This window comes from Phyllobates terribilis, unplaced genomic scaffold (assembly GCF_046119375.1).
Source record: "Phyllobates terribilis strain yellow unplaced genomic scaffold, ASM4611937v1 Scaffold_98__1_contigs__length_5973952, whole genome shotgun sequence".
Taxonomy (NCBI): domain Eukaryota; kingdom Metazoa; phylum Chordata; class Amphibia; order Anura; family Dendrobatidae; genus Phyllobates; species Phyllobates terribilis.
The window spans coordinates 1,338,703-1,361,600 of record NW_027362858.1 but is presented as its reverse complement, the minus strand read 5'-3'; the positions used below and the strand labels follow the sequence as shown (position 1 = coordinate 1,361,600).

Sequence of the window (22,898 nt, the reverse complement as noted above, 5' to 3'; positions counted from 1 at the left end):
CACAACTCGTACAAGCCCGGCTCCGCTCCGTACGCCTCATACACGCGCGGCTCCGCTCCGTACGCCTCGTACACGCCCGGCTCCGCTCCGTACGCCTCGTACAAGCCCGGCTCCGCTCCGTACGCCTCGTACACGCCCGGCTCCGCTCCGCACGCCTCGTACATGCCCGGCTCCGCTCCGCACGCCTCGTACACGCCCGGCTCCGCTCCGCACGCCTCGTACACACGCGGCTCCGCTCCGTACGCCTCGTACACACGCGGCTCCGCTCCGTACGCCTCGTACACACGCGGCTCCGCTAAGTACGCCTCGTACACACACGGCTCCGCTCCGTACACCTCGTACACACGCAGCTCTGCTCCGTACACCTCGTACACGCGCGGCTCCGCTCCGTACACCTCGTACACACGCGGCTCTGCTACATCCACACTGTAAACCCCTCCTGACCCCACACATAAACTTCAGCTCATCCAGCACCATGACAACCAGCACAGCAGAGTCCTGCATCCACTGAGGCCCCTGATCATGTGACCCCTGACTCCTCCCCTCCTGTGACCTCATCACAGCTCCTGTGCGCACAGAGCAGCCATATATGTGGTGGCGGCTCTGCAGGAGGAGGTATGTGGAGACCCCATTACTGGGCGCAGGGGGCATTAACCCCTTCAACACGGAGACTCTTTTGGGTGCTTGTCTTGCCCCTTTATAAGAATCATAAGGTTTTGTTCTGTTTCCTGTAATAGATACATACGACCCAACTATGGAGACAGGAAGGGGGGAAACGTATTGTTCTCATAGTACAGGACCCCTTTACTGGCCCCACAGTGTAATGCCCCCATTATGCCCCTTATACAGAATGTATGATGCCCCCACACAGTGTAATGCCCCATTATACCCCTTATGCAGTATGTATGATCCCCCACACAGTGTAATGCCCCCATTATGCCCCTTATGCAGTATGTATGATCCCCCACACAGTGTAATGCCCCCATTATGCCCCTTATGCAGGATGTATGATGCCCCCACACAGTGTAATGCCCCCATTATGCCCTTAAATGTATTATGTATGATGCCCCACAGTGTAATGCCCCCATTATGCCCCTTATACAGGATGTATGATGCCCCACAGTGTAATGCCCCCATTATGCTCCTTATGCAGGATGTATGATGCCCCCACACAGTGTAATGCCCCCATTATGCCCCTTATGCAGGATGTATGATGCCCCCCACACAGTGTAATGCCCCCATTATGCCCCTTATGCAGGATGTATGATGCCCCCACACAGTGTAATGCCCCCATTATGCCCCTTATGCAGGATGTATGATGCCCCCACACAGTGTAATGCCCTCATTATGCCACTTATGCAGGATGTATGATGCCCCACACAGTGTAATGCCCCTTATGCAGATTGTATGATGCCCCCCACACAGTGTAATGCCCCCATTATGCCCCTTATGCAGGATGTATGATGCCCCCCACAGTGTAATGCCCCCATTATGCCCCTTATGCAGTATGTATGATGCCCCCACACAGTGTAAAGCCCCTCATTATGCCCCTTATGCTGGATGTATGATGCCCCCACACAGTGTAATGCCCCCATTATGCTCCTTATGCAGGATGTATGATGCCCCCACACAGTGTAATGCCCCCATTATGCTCCTTATGCAGTATGTATGATGCCCCCACACAGTGTAATGCCCCCATTATGCCCCTTATGGAGTATGTATGATGCCCTCACACAGTATAATGTTCCCATAGTGCCATAATCCCCCCCACACAGTATAATCAGTGGTGTAACTAGGGTCTGATGGGCCCCGGTGCAAAGATTTCGACTGACCCTCCCCTCCCCTTTCATCCTGATATGTCCCCTATCTTGGTATATATATCCCCCGTTTAATGTATAGAAAGAAAAAAAATGAACTATAAGGCTATGTGCCCACGATGCAGAAATGAAGCAGAAAATTTCTGCTTCATTTCTGCATCTCCTTGCCCGGAAAAACACATGCGCGTTTTGCACATGTGGATTTGCCATGCGTTTTCTAATGCATTGTAGATGGCAATTCCGCATGCGTAAGCGCACAAATAATGGACCTGCTGCTGATTTTTGAGCGCATCAAAAACGCTGTGGAAAAACCCGCAGCATGGGCATTGAAAGTGCAGAATTCCATTGGGGACCATGGGGGAAGGATTACCAAGCGTTTCCCGAGCGTTTCTAATGCAAAAATTCCGCAGCATAAACGCTTGAAACACGCATCGTGGGCACGGACCCTTAGGCTTAGTGCCCACAATGCAGAAATGAAGCAGAAATTTTCCTGAGCATTTCTGTATCTCCTTGGCAGAAAAACGCATGCAGTTTTTTCATGCGTTTTTGACGCGTTTTTTTTTTTTTTTCCAATGCATTTGCATTGTATAGGCAAATCTGCATGCAGAAACGCACAATAATTGGTCATGTCAGGATTTTTTCTGCGAGTTAAATCCGCGCAGAAAAAATCCTGACCATGTGCACAGAACTTGCAGAATGTCATAGGAAGTCATGGGATAAGGTATGCAATGCGTTTCTGGAGCTTTTCTGCGCTGCAAATCTGCACCAAAAAACGCACCAAAAACGCCCTAGGCTGCGTGCCCACTATGCGTTTTTCAAGCGTTTTTGCTGCAGAATTTCTGCAGCGAAAACACTTATAAAACTCTTGGTAATACTTGCCCCATGTTCCCCCATGATAATCCGCATGTACTGTGTACATGCTGCGGAAATTTCCGCTGTGGATTATCATTGCGGAAAAATACGCAACATGTCCATTAATTTTGCAAACACGCAGCGTAATCGCCGCCATTGACTTGCATTGGACCGCATGACATCCACATCACTGCATCTGCACATGCGGATATCACACGGTTCAATGTGCGGATGGTACCCGGGTCTGGAGGAGAGGAGACTCTCCTCCAGACCCAGGTACCATAGAACCTGTAAAAAAAAGAATTTAAAAAAAAAAAAAAAAAAGATTCTACTTACTGTTCGATGTCCTCCCGGTGTTTTCTCCCCTCCGTCTGGTCTGCTGTATGGGTTGCGTTGTTGTGACGGACCTGCCATGACGTTATTGAGTCATGTGACCTGTCACATGACTCAATGACTTCATCACAGGTCCTTCACACCACCGGGAGCCGCCCAAGACACCGGACGGAGCAGACCAAACACCGGGAGTACATCGGAAGGAAAGTATAATCTTTTTTATTTTTTACCATTGTTATTATTTTTTTTTTAACTAACTTGGTCACACTACTATCCATGCCTGTTGCATGGATTTATATAGTGTGAACAAGTTGTCAAGCACTTTTCCAAGTGATGCTAAAATCGCTTGGAAAAGCGCTTGATAGGCTATGTGCCCACGTTGCGGACCTGAAGCATATTTTTTACGCTTCTCCCTGGCGGGAAAATCGCATGCGGATATTACATGCGGTTTTCCCGCCAGGTAGAAGCGTTTGTGAGGCGTCTTTGCATGCATTTCCGCATGCGGGTTATCAAGCACTTCTCCAAGCATCACTTGGAAAAGTGCTTGACAACTTGTTCAGAATGGTAAAAAATAAAAAAATAAACTTTATACTCACCTTCCGATGCATTCTCTGCCCCGTCCGGAGGCTTGAGCGGCTCACGCTGTTGTGTGCAGGACCTGCGGTGACGTCATTGAGTCATGTGGTGGGTCACATGACTCAATGACGTGGCAGGTCCTTCAGACAACAGCGCGACGGAGGGAAAACATCAGAAGATAAGTATAAACTTTATTTTATTCTTTTTTTTACAGGTTCTTTGGTACCCAGGTCTGGATGAGAGTCTCCTCTCCTCCAGACTTGGGTACCATCCGCACATTGATTCCGCTGCGCTTCCGCAAAATTAATGAACATGCTGCGGATTTTTGACTGCAGCATATACGCTGCGGAAAAATCCGCAGCATGGGCATTGACATTGCGGAATGCAATTGGGGACCATGGGGTGCGGATATACATGCGTTTTTCAAGCGTTTACGCTGCGGAAATTCCACAGCATATACGCTTGAAAAACGCTACGTGGGCACACAGCCTTAACCTGCATGCAGAAATGCATGCAAAAACATTTGAGAAACGCTTGTAAAAAACGCACGCCTTTTTCCTGCCAGGGAGAAGCGGAAAAAATATGCAGCATTTCTGCATCTTGGGCACATAGCCTTATACTTACCATGTACGAACTTAGAAGTCATGGGACCCCATAGCAGAAGTATAATGCACTCCCCATGGTCCTCCATACAGTATAATGCACAGCCCATAGTCCTCCATATAGTATAATGCACAGCCCATAGTCCTCCATATAGTATAATGCACAACCCATAGTCCTCCATATAGTATAATGCACAGCCCATAGTCCTCCATATAGTATAATGCACAGCCCATAGTCCTCCATATAGTATAATGCACAGCCCATAGTCCTCCATATAGTATAATGCACAGCCCATAGTCCTCCATATAGTATAATGCACAGCCCATAGTCCTCCATGTAGCGTAATGCACAGCCCATAGTCTTCCATGTAGCGTAATGCACAGCCCATAGTCCTCCATGTAGCGTAATGCACAGCCCATAGTCCTCCATGTAGCGTAATGCACAGCCCATAGTCCTCCATGTAGCGTAATGCACAGCCCATAGTCCTCCATGTAGCGTAATGCACAGCCCATAGTCCTCCATGTAGCGTAATGCACAGCCCATAGTCCTCCATGTAGCGTAATGCACAGCCCATAGTCCTCCATGTAGCGTAATGCACAGCCCATAGTCCTCCATGTAGCGTAATGCACAGCCCATAGTCCTCCATGTAGCGTAATGCACAGCCCATAGTCCTCCATGTAGCGTAATGCACAGCCCATAGTCCTCCATGTAGCGTAATGCACAGCCCATAGTCCTCCATGTAGCGTAATGCACAGCCCATAGTCCTCCATGTAGCGTAATGCACAGCCCATAGTCCTCCATGTAGCGTAATGCACAGCCCATAGTCCTCCATGTAGCGTAATGCACAGCCCATAGTCCTCCATGTAGCGTAATGCACAGCCCATAGTCCTCCATGTAGCGTAATGCACAGCCCATAGTCCTCCATGTAGCGTAATGCACAGCCCATAGTCCTCCATGTAGCGTAATGCACAGCCCATAGTCCTCCATGTAGCGTAATGCACAGCCCATAGTCCTCCATGTAGCGTAATGCACAGCCCATAGTCCTCCATGTAGCGTAATGCACAGCCCATAGTCCTCCATGCAGCGTAATGCACAGCCCATAGTCCTCCATGCAGCGTAATGCACAGCCCATAGTCCTCCATGTAGCGTAATGCACAGCCCATAGTCCTCCATGTAGCGTAATGCACAGCCCATAGTCCTCCATGTAGCGTAATGCACAGCCCATAGTCCTCCATGTAGCGTAATGCACAGCCCATAGTCCTCCATGTAGCGTAATGCACAGCCCATAGTCCTCCATGTAGCGTAATGCACAGCCCATAGTCCTCCATGTAGCGTAATGCACAGCCCATAGTCCTCCATGTAGCGTAATGCACAGCCCATAGTCCTCCATGTAGCGTAATGCACAGCCCACAGTCGTGCATGTAGCGTAATGCACAGCCCACAGTCGTGCATGTAGCGTAATGCACAGCCCACAGTCGTGCATGTAGCGTAATGCACAGCCCACAGTCGTGCATGTAGCGTAATGCACAGCCCACAGTCGTGCATGTAGCGTAATGCACAGCCCACAGTCGTGCATGTAGCGTAATGCACAGCCCACAGTCGTGCATGTAGCGTAATGCACAGCCCACAGTCGTGCATGTAGCGTAATGCACAGCCCACAGTCGTGCATGTAGCGTAATGCACAGCCCACAGTCGTGCATGTAGCGTAATGCACAGCCCACAGTCGTGCATGTAGCGTAATGCACAGCCCACAGTCCGTACATGTAGCGTAATGCACAGCCCACAGTCCGTACATGTAGCGTAATGCACAGCCCACAGTCCGTACATGTAGCGTAATGCACAGCCCATAGTCCGTACATGTAGCGTAATGCACAGCCCATAGTCCGTACATGTAGCGTAATGCACAGCCCACAGTCGTGCATGTAGTGTAATGCACAGCCCATAGTCGTGCATGTAGCGTAATGCACAGCCCACAGTCGTGCATGTAGCGTAATGCGCAGCCCACAGTCGTGCATGTAGCGTAATGCGCAGCCCACAGTCTTGCATGTAGTGTAATGCACAGCCCACAGTCGTGCATGTAGTACTATGGCCTAGGGTACCATGTACTCATTGATTTAAAAAAAAATCAACACATTATACTCACCTTCACTCTGTCGCGCTGCATATTTTTATGAAGCTGGCTGCTGACTTCAGCGTGCAAGCGACGCGAGCGCATGATGTCACTTCCATGCGCCTCTAGTCACGTGTACGCTGACTTCATCTGATGGCCTCTGATTGGTCGGCAGCGTGTATTGTGGCACACAGACAAGATGGGAGTGAGGTAGTAGGGTGAATGAGGATCTAGGAGGGGCTGGGATATGCAAGGAAAGTAGGGAGCTGAGTAGGTGTAATAAATGTGCTAATAATATTAAATGTCTGCTGGCAAATGCAAGAAGTCTCGCAAACAAAATGAATGAACTGGAGACTCTTATATCGGTCACAGAATACGATGTGGTGGGTATTACTGGATGAAGCTAGCTGGATGAAAGCCATGACTGGGTGACAAACATGGAGGGATATACTACATTTTGGGATATAGTCAGCAGTGGTGTGCCGCAGGGATCTGAACGAGGACCGATTCTTTTTAACCTCTTTATTAATGGCCTTGGGGATGGGATTGAGAGTAAAGTGTCAGTTTTTGCTGACGACATCAAACTATGTAGAATGTTAAAATCTGATCTTGACATTATGATATTGCTGAACGATCTGGATAAGATCACTGAATGGGCAAACACTTGGCGGATGAGGTTTAATGTAGAGAAATGCAACTAGGTCGGAGTAATTCTATTGCTGCATATACATTATATGGGAGTATACTTGGGACTACAGAACAGGAGAAGGACTTGGGTATTCTGGGTACAAGTAAGCTGAGCAGCAGTACTTAATGTCAAGCAGCAGCCACAAAAGCAAACAAGACTGTAGGATGTATAAAAAGATAAGGAAGGTTGAGCTGGATGCACCTAGGTCTTTATTCAACCTACATTGCTATGTTGGTATGAATGTGTGTCCGAGGACACACATCTAGCTGAAACAGGGGCTAGCATTGGCTAGGCCTGGTCGTAGCGGTGACCGCGGTCATTAAGCCTCTAGATAAAATACTCCCACAGTACCTACAGCATATACAGTTACAGAAAATAAAAGGGATTAACAAGAGAACTAGCTACACCGATCGCAGAGACGATTCAGTTTAGCTGAAGGAGAGCACTTCAAATGGCCATTTTGTGAACGGGGGTTCCTGCATACATGATGTGTATCTCTCATACATGGGCCAGGTTGTGGGCTGGTCTCAGCACTTCATGATTTTATGGAATCCCCAACTTATGTGATAACGCCTCTCTGGATGATCGCAGAAGTTGTAGATTGACACCATACTTTCCATCAGGATTTTATTTTTACTTAGAGACCAAAAATGGCATAGCTGTTGTCAGTTATGTGGCCACTGTGCCTTTATGGCTCATTGGCAGAGGGGCTACAGTTATGAGAAAATATGTATCCTTTTCTCTGGCTAGCCCCGGTGCTGGAAATGTATGTCTCATTAATATCAGATTTTTGTAAATTCTAATATTCTATATTTTCATTCGGAGACTTCCTGACTGCTGAAGCTCTGCTGATGAAAGGAATGTGTATGCTGGGTGAACATGGCTATTTCTAAAGAGTGTGAGATATCCCTTTTATCCTTGATAGACCTTTTCCTGTCTGAACAGATAGGTTAATCTGCACTCTTTGTCTATGCACAATACACATCCTCATAGTCTTTTCCCTACAAGAACCTCTTGCATGTTAATTAAGCTGATTCACTGTTTGGCCACATTCAATTTCCTACTGGTATTAGTTTCTTGTCTAAGTCTTGGAGACTGTCAGCTGTTTGTCTTACTGGAAAACCTTGTGAGGTGTCTACTTTAATCCTCTTACTTCACAAGGGACGGCCTGCATGTTGATTAGGCTGGTTCACTTCACACTATAGGTAACACTGTTCAACAAGGCTTTTGTTTCCGGCATGAAATTGGGTGAATCTTATCGGAATTGTCATGCTGAGAAATAACTTCAGAATTGCTCTATCACGTAAGATTTTTGAGAAAAATGCAATTATGTATGCATTGAATACTGTCAAATTTGTGGTGGCATGTGATATTCCGAATTCAAAAGTCAGAAACAGCGATCAAGTTTAGAAATGTTTTGCCATTGATTTTCTTTATAATCACTGTCCCATAATTCACAGGCAAGATTCCAACAATAGTCACCCAGCATCGAGGGCCTCCACCTCCCCTGGTACCTTTTTTCCATCTGGGAAATGTCTTGATGAAACCTTTCACCATGTTCATCACTTACAGTGCCTAGGTTTGTTGGGAAAAAGTCAATGTGTGAATGAAGGAAATGTATTTTAAGTGATATGTTGCACTTCATTGACTTGTAAGCCTGAAGAAAACTTTCAAACTGTTCAGCATAGTTTGGCACCTTGTAGTTGCCTAGAAAGTTGAAAACGACATTCTTGAAGGCCGACCATGCTACATGTTCTGCACCATGCAGAAGACCATCAAAGAAAGGCTGCATGCCCACTATGCGTTTTTCAAGCAGACCCGGGTACCATAGTACCTGTGAAAAAAAGAATTTAAAATAAAAAATAAAGATTATACTTGCCTTCCGGTGGCCCCCGGTCTCCTCAGCGATTCGTCCGGTGTGTTGGGCGGCTCATGGAAGGTCCTTTTAGACCATCGCGAGCTGCCCAACACATCGGTCGCATCGCTGAGGAGACCGGGGGCCATCGGAAGGTAAGTATAATTTTTATTTTTTACCATTCTTATTCTTTTTTTTTTTACTATTACTTGGTCACACTATATAAATCCATGCCGGTTGCATGGATTTATATAGTGTGATCAAGTTGTCAAGCACTTTTCCAAGTGATGCTAAAATCGCTTGGAAAAGAGCTTGATAACCCGCATGCGGAAATGCATGCAAAAACGCTTGACAAATGCTTCTACCTGGCAGGAAAAACGTATGTAAAAAAACGCATGCTTTTTTTCTGCCAGGGAGATGTGGAAAAAATATGCAGCATTTCTGCATCGTGGGCACTTAGCCTTACTATCATTTACTAGCTCTCGGATTTGTGGGCCAATGAAAACACCCTCTTTTATCTTTGCATCACTGATGCAGGAAACTTCTGTCGCAAGTAAGCAAAGACTTCAGTTTGCTTGTTCATTGCTTTGACAAAGTTCTTCATTAATCCCAGTTTGATGTGCAAAGGTGGAAAGAATATCATCTTTTCATCTACCAATGGTTCGTGTTTAACATTCTTCTGCCCTGGAATAAATTTATTGCGTAGTGGCCAGTCCTTCCTGATATAATGCGAGTCTCTTGCGCGACTGTCCCATTCCCAAAGGAAACAACAGTACTTAGTGTATCCCATCTGTAAACCTAATAAAATTGCAACTACCTTGAGATCACCACATATATTCCATTTGTACCTTGAGTATTGAATGTGCATCTGCATATTCTCATAGGTCTCCTTCATACTGATCGACATGTCCGATAGGTATCGAAGAGTAGACATTGCCATTGTGTAGCAAGACAGCCTTAAAACTTAAGGCCAATGAATCAATGAACAGTCGCCATTCTCTTGGGTCATGGTCAACTCCAAGGACAGAAAACAATCCAGTAATATCACTGCAAAAAGTGAGACAGTCAGGTTGACTGAAATATTTGGTTAAATCTTCATGACGACTGCAAAATACTGAAATTTCTGTACCTGGCTGCAACAGATTCCACCCTTGCAACCTTGATCCAAGAAGTTCTGCCTGACTCTTTGATAAACCCAAATCTCTAACCAGATCGTTGAGTCTTGCTTGAGATATTAAACGTGGAGCAGTTGATATTGATGGTTCGAAATCTGAATCAGCAGCAGATTCCATCTCTAATGAATCAACCATCATTTCATCGCCCTCTTCTATTCTCCACACCGGTGGTGGTTTTGGAACTGGCAGACTTTCATTGTGTTCCACTGGTCTAATTGCAGAAGCGAGCTTGGGATATTCAATAGACCTCCTGTTCTTAGAAGGAAAAACCGGATACATTCGTCATGCAGAAGTCACAATCGGTTATATGGTCCTTCTGCTCCCTCCCGATCATTGGAATGACAAACGGCATCTATGGTCGCACACCCTTCAGCCAAGACCTCAAACTCGTAGCGCAAGATGAGCAGCATATATGAGTAGCCCTTGCTCTGTCTTGGTCACAAATTTTGCATCCAAAATATAACTCCTATGCCTTCTTAACAACTGCAGTTATACTCCTTTTCTGGGCTTTAAGGGTATAATCTCCACATGTATAACAAAAGAGATCACTACTATTGCGACATTGATGCGACATTCTACAACTCATTACTTATTAAACAGTTTTGCTCCTTATGAAATTTTCTCAAAACAGAAGAAACTCATGAAGATTACAGCGTCGTTACTGCTGTTATTATATAATGCTACTTGGAAATAGACCAAAGTCTGACAGTTGTGTCTGGACGTGCCTGAGAGTGCACAACTAATGCAGTGCATGATTGGACAGGACTTAAGTGCTGTATATTATAATAAAGAGAGTCCATATTATGAATTCCATTGGTTATTTCTACAAAAAATACACTTCTGAAATAAAAAGTTTAATATAAGTGCCAATTTATTATGCACTATGTACTGTCCTAATCATAATCGTAAAATTAAAATATCTCGGGAATGGTACATGCTACCGAAATTCTGATTTACATTTCTGAAATCAGCGCCTCAAAATACATGGACAACATGTTTTAAAACAGGAAACAGAAAAAAAGTTACAATTTGTTGACCAGTGTAATTTGTACAATCCTCCACCTAAGAGTGTCAGCTCAGATTGCAAATGACAGAGGGAAGGAGGGAGGCGATTAACTTCAGAGATTTTTAATATTTTCTATGACATATCCAGAAAAAAAAAACACCGTACATGGAGACATTAGCATTAAACCACTCCTGTGTTGGTGTTCTTACAAGCAAAGTTTTATACATGAGATCTAACTGGATAAAAAGATTACAGCCGGGGAAAGATGGAAAACTTTCATATAGATGACTAGTGGTGATGTAGTCAGTGAAGGACTCTGGCCAAATATGTTTCTGGAGTTATAGTAGAAGATGTCATCCTCATCATGAAGTAGTTATTTCTCCTGTCACGTGTAATGAATATCTCCTGTAGTATTGCTAATGCCGATTCCAGTGTCAGTAAATGAGACGATAATTAGCGTTATGGAAGATGAGTCTATGAGAAACGTATTCAGCTACAGACTCCAAGGAAGAAACTGCTTGTTGTCTGTGGCCTAAAATATATAGGTTTCATTAGTACATGACAGGGTAAAAAGCAGAATGTTGTAAACTAATAAGAATACCATTGCTGCTTGGGTCCTCCACCAGTCTCTGTATTTCCTGTGTACTTCAGATTTCTACAGCTAATCAGTTGGCTAAGCAGTGGTCAAATTAACCAGTGATTGGGAGCATGGAGGAGATGTCTTTTTCTGCAATTCAACTTGTGTTCAAATCCATACAAGACTAGAGAATACAACATCTGCACCTTCTATCTCCTGATATATTTCCCTTATTGTGTCCAGTAATTGTATTATTACACGGAATTCTTTATGATGTTCCATCGTCTCATTGTCTTCCTATTTAGGTCACTACAATATCGGATCCTCTCAGTGGACATCTTCTATATTGACAGAATTTTTGTGAATCACCCATCAAGGATGGATATGGACAGAGACAAGATGGCGGAGAGGATATTACACCTCACCCTAGAGATCATCTTCCGGCTTACTGGAGAGGTGAGAGATTCTGATGACGTCTCATTACATCATTCTTATCTATGGGAATAACAGATGGACAGAACTGGAGAGGTGAGGACTCTGGAAATGTCTGTAGTGAGATTTATTAATGTGTCTCTCCATAACCAAGATTACACAGTAGTGAAGAAGACCTCTAGTGAGCGCTGTCAGGACCCTGTGTCTGAGGGATGGGGAAGACCCCTGAGCCCAATCACAGGGCCTCCACCTCACCCCCTGATACATGAGGACATCAATGACCAGAAGATCGTAGAACTCACCTATAAGATGATTGAGCTGCTGACTGGAGAGGTGACACTGCTGGGAATGCTGGGACATTATACAGTAACACTATTAAGGGATTGGGGGGATGACGGTATCATTGTATGTGTCAGGTTCCTATAAGGTGTCAGGATGTCGCTGTCTATTTCTCCAAGGAGGAGTGGGAGTATTTAGAAGGACACAAAGATCTGTACAAGGACGTCATGATGGAGGTTCCCCAGCCCCTCATATCACCAGGTAATAGACAGGACTAAATACACACGGCCTATAATTATCTGTATGTAAAGAATGAATTCAGTCCCTGTATGTGTTTCCTCCAGATCTATCCAGTAAGAGGACAACACCAGAGAGATGTCCCCGTCCTCTTCTTCCACAGGACTGTAAACAAGAAGATCCTAATGTTCCTCAGGATCATCAGGTAGATGGAGAGAAGGTGTCATGAGATCTCCCCTATGATGTGAAGACGGCTGTGAAGGTCTTGTGTTCAGTCTTGTTTTATCCACCAGTATTATATGTTTTATATTTGTGTAATGAGGACCGTGGAGATGACAGGATTAGAGCTGATCATAGATGGGACTTCTCCATCTGTTTGTGTCTTTTACATTATTTGTTTCAGGGTGAAGATCTGACCCATATTAATACTACAGAGACATATGTATGGGGTGATGAGCGGTGTAAAGAGGAGATTCCTACATATGACCACCCAGGTGAGTAGTGACCACTAAATGCAGAGAAGTGACAGATTCTTGTCTGTCACCAGCTATGGCTGCTTTATCGGTGATGTAGTCTGGCCATATCACAATCGTGTGATCGCCATTTTGCCACTAGAGCATAACATTCGCCTCCATATGAAAAATGTTCTAATTACTTGGGGAAATTGTGAAAGCTCTTTTCTATGGAACTTACAATCTGAAAGATCCACCTACCCCCTGGAATTAGAAGATGCTGACCGTTACCTGCCCAGATGACAGCGTACGTAGAAAGTGCTGACAAGTTAGAAAATCACTTGAAGAAAAATATTCTGATGGGCCTGTAAGAGAAAGTGGAGGGTAATGATGTTCCTTCCTAGATCCCTGATATCTTATTGGATGAATCTACCTTCTCTCCCTTCTGTGCCGCTGAATGTTCTCATATGGTTCCTACAAGACCAGGTCCAGTCTCTCTGGCCAAACTTCACTTTTATGATCGACAACATTAAATGTGCAGTGAGGCCAAGTGTGAATTTCTGTACAATAACAGCAGAGTTTCCCTTTATCCTGACTTTACACTTTATTTTAAAACCAACTAACTTCATACAGGATTGTGATAAACTACATAAAAAAAATTACACCTGTGCCATGATATATCTCTAAGCTGTGCGTGGCTGATGGCTGTAATATACATTTATTCCCGCCTGCAGGAGATGTGTTGGCTCCAGCCCTGGTTTCATGGATTCACTCCGCGTCATAAATTCTATTATGTTTTCAATCCTAAGGAATTCAGATTACTGCTCAATCTCTCCTGAAATGGGGGCACTAATACTTTCTCTACTCTTCTGGTTAGGACTCATAGTAGCTCCAATGGCTCCACCATAAATGAGTGCAACTCCATTTTAGTGTTGGAGTTCTCCCCTTATACATAGGTTGTTGTTGGGGATGTAACATAGAATTTTTTTTTTTTTTCACAGGTTCCTTCTCACTCTGCAGCCAGTTTTCTGTTCCTAATCAGGCCCCATTTTTCAAATCTGACGTGTGTCACTTTATGTGGTGATAACTTTGGAATTCTTCACAAAGGATAATAGGAAACAAATGGACCTTACTAATTATTTTCCAGCTTATTTATTTATTTTACTCGCTTATATACCGTCATTAATTCCACAGCGCTTTACAGACCTTATTGGCACTGTTCTCATTGGGGCTGACAATCTAAATTCCCTATCAGGATGTCTTTGGAGTGTGGGAGGAAACCGGACAACCTGGAGGAAACCCACGCAAACACAGGGAGAACATACAAACTCATTTTTTGTCATTGGTGGGATTTGAACCCAGGACCCCAGCGCTGCAAGGCTGCAATTCTATAGTCAAAGTATTGTCTGATCTCATCAGACAGTGCTCACAAAGGTGAACACCTCCATATTACAAGTTAACAATTAGGAAAGGGAAAAGGGTGTGAGTAAAAGTGAAATTCTTTGTTAAATAATAATATTAAAACCTGGTAAATCATACATCCCATTAGGGATGTATCATGGATCATGATTATATAAATGGAGTCATGATCCACTAAATTACTGATAGAGTCAGACGGTGAATCAAATTATTAATAAAATAAGCCCCTAGCCAATGTCCCTTAGAATTGATGGCTGGGTTTATGCTTATAAAATGAATGCCATAGTGTAACGGGTCCGGGAGGCGGAACCTCTGAGCTACTATACAAGGGGGCGGCCCTTGTAAGGGAGCGGGTGGCAGTCTCTGGGTGAACGGACAGGGAGTTACGGCAAGTGATCAGGGCAGTCTCTGGGTAAGGGGTAGGTACGACCTGTGATGGCAGAGCCTCCGGGTAGGCTAGCAGGCAGATGGTAGATGTGTGCTCCCAGGTGAGCAAGCGAGAGTCTCAGGAATAGCAGGTGGTCACGGCACGTGACGGCGGAACCTCCGGGCTGGCAGGCAGGTAGGTAACGGACAAGCGCTCCCAGGTGAGCGGGCAAGAGTCTCTGGAATAGCTGGTGGTCACCGCACGTGACAACGGGACCTCCGGGCTGGCAAGTAGGCAGGTAACGGAGATGCGCTCCCAGGTGAGCGGGCAAGAGTCTCTGAGATAGCTGGTGGTCACAGCACGTGACAACGGAGCCTCCAGGCTGGCAAGCAGGCAGATAACGGAGAAGCGCTCCCAGGTGAGCGGGCAAGCTGGTCCATAGACAGACTAACCGGAGTAGTAAGGCAGACCGTCGAACCTCAGGCAAGCAGGCAGGTAGCTGATATGCGCTCCCAGGTGAGCGGGCAGGCTGGTCCTTTAGACAGACTGACAGGAGTAGTAAGGCAGACCGTCGGACCTCAGACTGGCAGACAGGTAACAAGTATTCAGGCAGGAATCAGGCAGGTAACTAGCAGGAAACTGGCAGGAAACTGGCAGGTAACTGGCAACGGGACCTGAGGGCTGAAGCACAGGTGAGACACAGGTGCAAACAACATTGCTCGGGCACCTCCATTTTGGAGGAGGTGCCTTATATAGGATGAAGTCCTCCGGCCATTGGCCGGGGACTCCTTAGGACGGCGCGCGCGGCCCCTTTAAGAGGAGGGGAGCGCGCGCGCGCGCGCCCTAAGCACAGGGGCCAGGAAGGAGCGCGCGCTGAGAGCCGAGCGGGAGGAGGACGCCGGGAAGGAGCGCGCGCTGACAGCAGAGCGGGGAGAGGACGCCGGGCACGGAGCAGAGCGGTGAGGGGAGCAGCGTCCCTGCCTAGCAGAGGGCAGGGACGCCAGCGCTACAGTACCCCCCCCTTTAGGCCCCCCCTTTTTTAGGCCAGACAGAAATTTAGCTAGGATGAGAGGGGCATGGATGTTCTCCCGGGGCTCCCACGTTCTCTCCTCAGGACCAAACCCCTTCCAATCTACCAGAAAAAAGGTCTTTCCTCTTACCCTTTTGGTGGCAAGAATGTTCTCTACCCTAAACTCGTCCTCAGCAGAAACCGGAGCAGGAGGCGTACCTGTAGACTTGGAAAAAGAGTTAAGCACTACAGGTTTGAGGAGAGACACATGGAAGGAGTTAGGGATCCGTAAGTTGGCCGGGAGTTTCAATTTATAGGCCACCGGGTTGATCTGACTGATGACCTCCAGTGGGCCGATGAACCGAGGCCCTAACTTATAGGAAGGGATCTTGAGCCGGACATATTTGGACGAGAGCCAGACTTTATCCCCAGGGCGGAATTGAGGAGGGTCCAGACGTTTTTTGTCAGCGTGTCTTTTCATACGCTCGGATGACAGAAGGAGTGCGGACCGGGTACTCTCCCATATGGAGGAAAATTTGTTAACAAGAGATTCCGCAGCCGGATTGTCCGCCGAGGTGGAGACGGGAAACGGGATCCGAGGATGCTGACCGTAGACTACAAAAAACGGGGATTTGAAGGAAGACTCGCTCTCGTGATTGTTGTACGAGAATTCGGCCCATGGCAGGAGATCCACCCAGTCAGAATGGTGGGCATTAACGAAGTGCCGAAGGTAACTGGTCAGGTTCTGATTGATCCGCTCCACTTGACCATTAGACTGTGGGTGGTAAGCGGAGGAGAAGTCCAGGGTGACGTCCAGCAATTTACAAGTGGCTCTCCAGAAACGGGAAGTGAACTGTACCCCACGATCCGACACGATGTGACGGGGCAGGCCATGAAGACAGAAGATGTGGCGGATAAAGTCTTTAGCCAGCTCGGGTGCAGACGGAAGACCTGGCAGTGGAATGAAGTGAGCCATCTTGGAGAAGCGGTCAGCGACCACCCAAATGACCGTACAACCGGCAGAGACGGGTAGATCAGTAATGAAGTCCATCGCTATATGCTGCCAGGGGGCAGCAGGTACTGGCAGAGGTAGGAGGCGGCCGGCCGGCAGGTGTCTCGGAACTTTGTTGCGGGCGCAGGACACACAGGCAGAAACAAAGTCTATTACATCCTTGTGCAGGTTAGGCCACCAGTAGTGCCGGGTAATAAGCTGGAGGGTCTTTTTCTGACCGGCGTGGCCAGCTAGTTTAGACGAATGACCCCAGTGTAGGATCCTCTCCCGATCAGGTACTGGTACGAACGTCTTACCAGGAGGAAGACGATTTAGACTCACGGGAGCCACCTGCATTACTCTGGCGGGATCGATGATATGTTTCGGATCCTCCTCGAGATCAGACACCAGAAAGGACCGAGACAAGGCGTCCGCCTTGCACTTTTTGTCAGCCGGGCGAAAATGAAGGACAAAATCAAAACGAGCAAAAAACAAGGACCACCAGGCTTGGCGCGGGTTAAGTCTCTGGGCATGCTGGAGGTAAGCCAAGTTCTTGTGGTCAGTGTAAATTATTACCGGGTGAAGAGCCCCCTCGAGCAGGTAACGCCACTCCTCCAATGCCAGTTTGATGGCCAATAACTCTCGGTCTCCTATGGAATAGTTGCGCTCAGAGGAGGAGAAGAGTTTAGAGAAGAAGCCACAAGTTACCATCCTCCCGGAAGATGATTTTTGAGTAAGTACCGCTCCGGCTCCAGAGGAGGAGGCGTCAACTTCCAGGAAGAACTGTTTGTTGCCATCTGGGCGATGCAGCACCGGGGCGGAAGAGAAGGCCTGTTTAAGGGAAAGAAAGGCCTCCTCTGCTTCGGGTGGCCACTCTTTGGGATTAGTACCTTTACGGGTGAGCGCAGAAATTGGGGCCGTCCGGGAAGAGAAGTGTGGTATGAAGAGGCGGTAGTAGTTGGCGAAGCCCAGGAATCGCTGAATGGCCTTCAACCCCTCCGGTCGGGGCCATTTCTCGATGGCAGACAGTTTCTCAGGATCCATTTGTAGGCCGGTCTGAGAGATAATGTAGCCCAGAAACGGAAGCGAGGTCTGCTCAAAGAGGCACTTCTCAAATTTAGCGTAGAGATGGTTCTGCCTTAGCCTGAGCAGGACCTGACGAACGTCCCTCCGGTGAGTCTGGAGATCCGGAGAGAAGACCAAGATGTCGTCCAGGTACACCACTACGCAGGAGTAGAGAAGGTCCCGGAAGATGTCATTGACCAACTCTTGAAAGACGGCAGGAGCGTTACAGAGACCAAAGGGCATTACCAGGTATTCATAGTGGCCGTCCCGGGTGTTGAATGCCGTCTTCCATTCATCCCCCTGACGAATACGAACCAGGTTGTACGCCCCACGAAGGTCCAGTTTGGTGAAGATCCTAGCCCCCCTCAGGCGATCAAATAATTCTGGAATGAGCGGAAGGGGGTACTTATTCTTCACCGTGATCAGGTTTAGGCCTCTATAGTCTATACAGGGACGGAGAGAGCCGTCCTTCTTTTTGATGAAAAAGAAGCCTGCTCCCGCCGGGGAGGTAGATTTCCGGATGAATCCTCTGGCCAGATTCTCCTCAATATATTCGGACATTGACCGGGTCTCAGCAGCGGATAAAGGATAGATACGCCCACGGGGAGGAGTAGTACCGGGTAGCAGATCGATGGGACAGTCGTATGGTCTATGTGGTGGTAATGTCTCTGCCTCCTTTTTATTAAAGACATCTGCATAAGACCAAAAAGGAATCGGAAGTCCAGGTAGATTAGCTGGGGTAGGAGAGGGACAGACGGGATGGACGGGAACCAGGCAGGTTTTATGACAGTCTTGTCCCCAGCGAAGGACCTCTCCGGTTTGCCAGTCTAGCACGGGTGCATGTCTCTGGAGCCAGGGCAGACCTAGCAAGAGGGCGTGAGAGAGTCCAGGCAGAACATGAAAGGAGATACTTTCAGAATGCAGCATTCCCACCTGCAGGGTAATGGATTCGGTGATGAGTTGAATGGGGCGAGGTAAGAGGCCCCCATCCACGGCAGCGACAGACAAGGGTACAGCCAGAGGTTTGGTAGGGATGCGGTATTTCTCAACCAGGGACTGTGAAATAAGGTTCCCGGCTGCTCCAGAGTCAAGTTGGGCTAGTTCGAAATAACGGTTCTCCCCGTAGATGATCGAAACTGACAACAGCAGGGATGGAGAGGATTTATTCTTGTCTAGGTGGACCTCTCTGAGCGAACCTAGACACAGGCGTTTCCCGACCTCTCCGGGCAGGCACGGATCCGGTGCTCCTTACTGCCACAGTAGAAGCAGCTCCCCTCGGCACGGCGTGAGTCCTGACGGGTTTTGACCATCTTGGTCTGGTCGACCTGCATAGGCTCAGGAGAGTGTACCTGGGGAGAGATGGAGGGAATGACGGGTTTCTGGAAAGTAGGAGCTAAACGTGGAATCCTTCTCTCACGGGTGACCTCTTTGGCACGCTCCTGGAACCGTAGGTCAATCCGGGTGGCAAGGGTTATTAGATCATCGAGAGAGGTAGGAATGTCCCGACCAGCAAGTTCATCTTTAATACGACCGGACAGACCCTCCCAGAAGACGGATACCAGAGCGTCGTTATCCCAGGCCAGCTCCGAGGCAAGGGTGCGGAACCGTATGGCATATTGGCCCACGGTGAGACCCTCCTGACGGAGGCGTAGCAGAGAGGATGCGGATGAGGTCTTCCGTCCGGGTTCGTCGAAGACTTTCCGGAAAGCCGAGAGAAAAGCAGGCAAGTTGGACACCAGGGGGTCTCCTCTCTCCCATAGAGGATTGAGCCAGGCCAGGGCCTCCCCGGTGAGATGGGACATGATAAAGGCAATTTTGGCCCGGTCGGAATTAAACTGATGGGACAAAAGTTCAAAGTGCAGGGTGCACTGATTTATGAAGCCCCGAGCCTGGACGGGGTTGCCTCCGAAGCGAGGAGGTGCAGAAAGCCGGGGTCCGGGGTAGGATACCATAGTATTAGTGGGCAGCGGAGCTGCCGGATTGCAAGATATGGCACTGGCGGAAGTTGTTGGTGGATCAGACAGAGTGTTCAGGCGAGTATTAACATTCCGCAGGTGACCCAGGATGGCCTCCTGTTGGGACCTCTGACGGGACAGTTCAAGACAGAGGTCCGAGAGCGAGGGAGCTTGGGTGCCACCGGGTTCCATGGCCCGAGCAAACTGTAACGGGTCCGGGAGGCGGAACCTCTGAGCTACTATACAAGGGGGCGGCCCTTGTAAGGGAGCGGGTGGCAGTCTCTGGGTGAACGGACAGGGAGTTACGGCAAGTGATCAGGGCAGTCTCTGGGTAAGGGGTAGGTACGACCTGTGATGGCAGAGCCTCCGGGTAGGCTAGCAGGCAGATGGTAGATGTGTGCTCCCAGGTGAGCAAGCGAGAGTCTCAGGAATAGCAGGTGGTCACGGCACGTGACGGCGGAACCTCCGGGCTGGCAGGCAGGTAGGTAACGGAGAAGCGCTCCCAGGTGAGCGGGCAAGAGTCTCTGGAATAGCTGGTGGTCACCGCACGTGACAACGGGACCTCCGGGCTGGCAAGTAGGCAGGTAACGGAGATGCGCTCCCAGGTGAGCGGGCAAGAGTCTCTGAGATAGCTGGTGGTCACAGCACGTGACAACGGAGCCTCCGGGCTGGCAAGCAGGCAGATAACGGAGAAGCGCTCCCAGGTGAGCGGGCAAGCTGGTCCATAGACAGACTAACCGGAGTAGTAAGGCAGACCGTCGGACCTCAGGCAAGCAGGCAGGTAGCTGATATGCGCTCCCAGGTGAGCGGGCAGGCTGGTCCTTTAGACAGACTGACAGGAGTAGTAAGGCAGACCGTCGGACCTCAGACTGGCAGACAGGTAACAAGTATTCAGGCAGGAATCAGGCAGGTAACTAGCAGGAAACTGGCAGGAAACTGGCAGGTAACTGGCAACGGGACCTGAGGGCTGAAGCACAGGTGAGACACAGGTGCAAACAACATTGCTCGGGCACCTCCATTTTGGAGGAGGTGCCTTATATATGATGAAGTCCTCCGGCCATTGGCCGGGGACTCCTTAGGACGGCGCGCGCGGCCCCTTTAAGAGGAGGGGAGCGCGCGCGCCCTAAGCACAGGGGCCGGGAAGGAGCGCGCGCTGAGAGCAGAGCGGGAGGAGGACGCCGGGAAGGAGCGCGCGCTGACAGCAGAGCGGGGAGAGGACGCCGGGCACGGAGCAGAGCGGTGAGGGGAGCAGCGTCCCTGCCTAGCAGAGGGCAGGGACGCCAGCGCTACACATAGATTATATCAAGGGTGTGCTGAATTATGATAGTATCCTCAGCCAGGAGAGATTTTATTAAATAAAGGCTCAATTTGCCAGTGTGAATTCAATAGTAAAAAATTCTCCTAGCCCGTTGGATACACTCCCCATATTATAAAGTGACTTCAAAAGTGTGGCCGGTCTGATAGATATAAGTGTGATGAGCCCTTGTACAGAGGTTATCAGGGCACACTATTGCACCTGTCACACAATCTGTGTAATGGATCCTTAATAATTCCACTCGCAGCTCCAGTAGTGCTGTCGGCAGTGAAATAACTCCGGCAATATAACAGACTTAGCCAGCTTAAGAGCACAAGCGGCTCAGCTTTGCCACTGACAGTCTCTCTCACGCTGTCCGCACAAGAATTGACGGTCAGCAGGAGAAGCAAGCGATCCCACTAAGTCACGATTCTCCTGGTTGTGCAGGAGATCCAACACGCTTTCTGCCGATTTAGATATCAGATGCGGCTAGCATGTGCCACTATCGGCCTCTCCCACGCTGTCAACACGTGTGTGGGTATGATCAGCGTGAGAGACAATTTCAACTATGTCAGCAGTCTGTCAGATCTAACAGAGCTGACAGCTAAAACGGGGTAAATCTGGTTTTACCTGACAGGGCACACCTGTGAAGTGAAAACCATTTCTGGTAACTACCTCTTGAAGCTCATCAAGAGAATGCCAAGAGTGTGCAAAGCAGTCATCAAAGCAAAAGGTGGCTACTTTGAAGAACCTAGAATATAAGACATATTTTCAGTTGTTTCACACTTTTTTGTTAAGTATATAATTCCACATGTGTTAATTCATAGTTTTGATGCCTTCAGTGTGAATGTACAATTTTCATAGTCATGAAAATACAGAAAAATCTTTAAATGAGAAGGTGTGTCCAAACTTTTGGTCTGTACTGTACATATTTACATATATACTGAAATTATATACATGAGCCTTTCCTATGCTCATCATGAATGTACTTGTAATTGTGTGACAATCTTCAGCGGCTTCTAGGACATCCGTCCTGCAGATAAGTATTGCTGATATTCTGGCCGCATGGTAAGTCATTGGTAAAAATATGGGACAATGGAAGCAAAAAGATTAATGATTAAGTGGAGGAGCAAAGGAGCCGGAGGAGGGCCAAGGAGAAGAATGATAGAGCTTAGGTGGTAAAGAAGTTAGGTATCAGGGCAGAGACATAAGGAAAATAGGTCACCAAATAGATGAGTATAAAGTTATGTTAGGTACGGGGCAGAGACATATGAGGAATATAGGTCCCCACTCAGGTAAGTAATAAAGCTTATTAAGTAACAGGGCAGAGACATATAGGGAGTACAGGTCTCCAAACAGATCAGTATAGAGGCATGTGGCCAGGTGGCTTGCCTCACTGCTCAAAATGTGCTGGGTGGGTACCTTTAATGGAGCTGTGAACAGGCGCTCCCGCCGCACCTTCATCTTGTGCATCTGTCTCTAGTTGCGGTTGGGGGTTTATGTATGTTTCCGCGATTACCGCCAGACCCCCCCTGGAAGTTGCGTCACAGGCAGGTGATGTGGCAGGGAGAGTGGGTCTGTTGGGGCGGACCTGTCCTCCTGTATGGCTGTGTCACATGTGTAGCACATCCATGGCGTCTGGTGAAGCCTGCGCATGCGCTTTAGGCTATATGCGATAGTTCTGTTATGTTAATTTTTTTTAGAGAGGAGTAGCGCTGGCAGGTAGGCCTATTATTCCTGCTGCAAGTGGGACAGTATCCTCACACTGTCAGGGAAAGTGAATGTACAAAGTATGTATAATAATTC

The 22,898-nt window shown here is 48.0% G+C and overlaps 2 protein-coding genes across 3 annotated transcripts in view; both read left to right on the top strand.

Annotated features, from left to right (window-relative positions):
- The first annotated feature begins 556 nt into the window (after nt 1-556).
- The window catches only part of LOC141198593 (uncharacterized), a 259,680-nt gene continuing 237,338 nt past the window's right edge, over nt 557-22,898 (top strand). For both annotated transcript variants that reach the window (XM_073663017.1, XM_073663015.1), the window contains exon 1: nt 557-615. The gene's annotated coding sequence lies outside the window, so the exon portion shown is untranslated. The remainder of the gene's footprint in view (nt 616-22,898) is intronic.
- LOC141198599 (uncharacterized) overlaps nt 12,432-22,898 on the top strand; it is a 127,354-nt gene continuing 116,887 nt past the window's right edge. The window contains exons 1-3 of the mRNA XM_073663023.1: nt 12,432-12,564; nt 12,648-12,745; nt 12,944-13,034. Of these exons, the coding sequence (XP_073519124.1) occupies nt 12,432-12,564; nt 12,648-12,745; nt 12,944-13,034 (322 nt within the window). The remainder of the gene's footprint in view (nt 12,565-12,647; nt 12,746-12,943; nt 13,035-22,898) is intronic.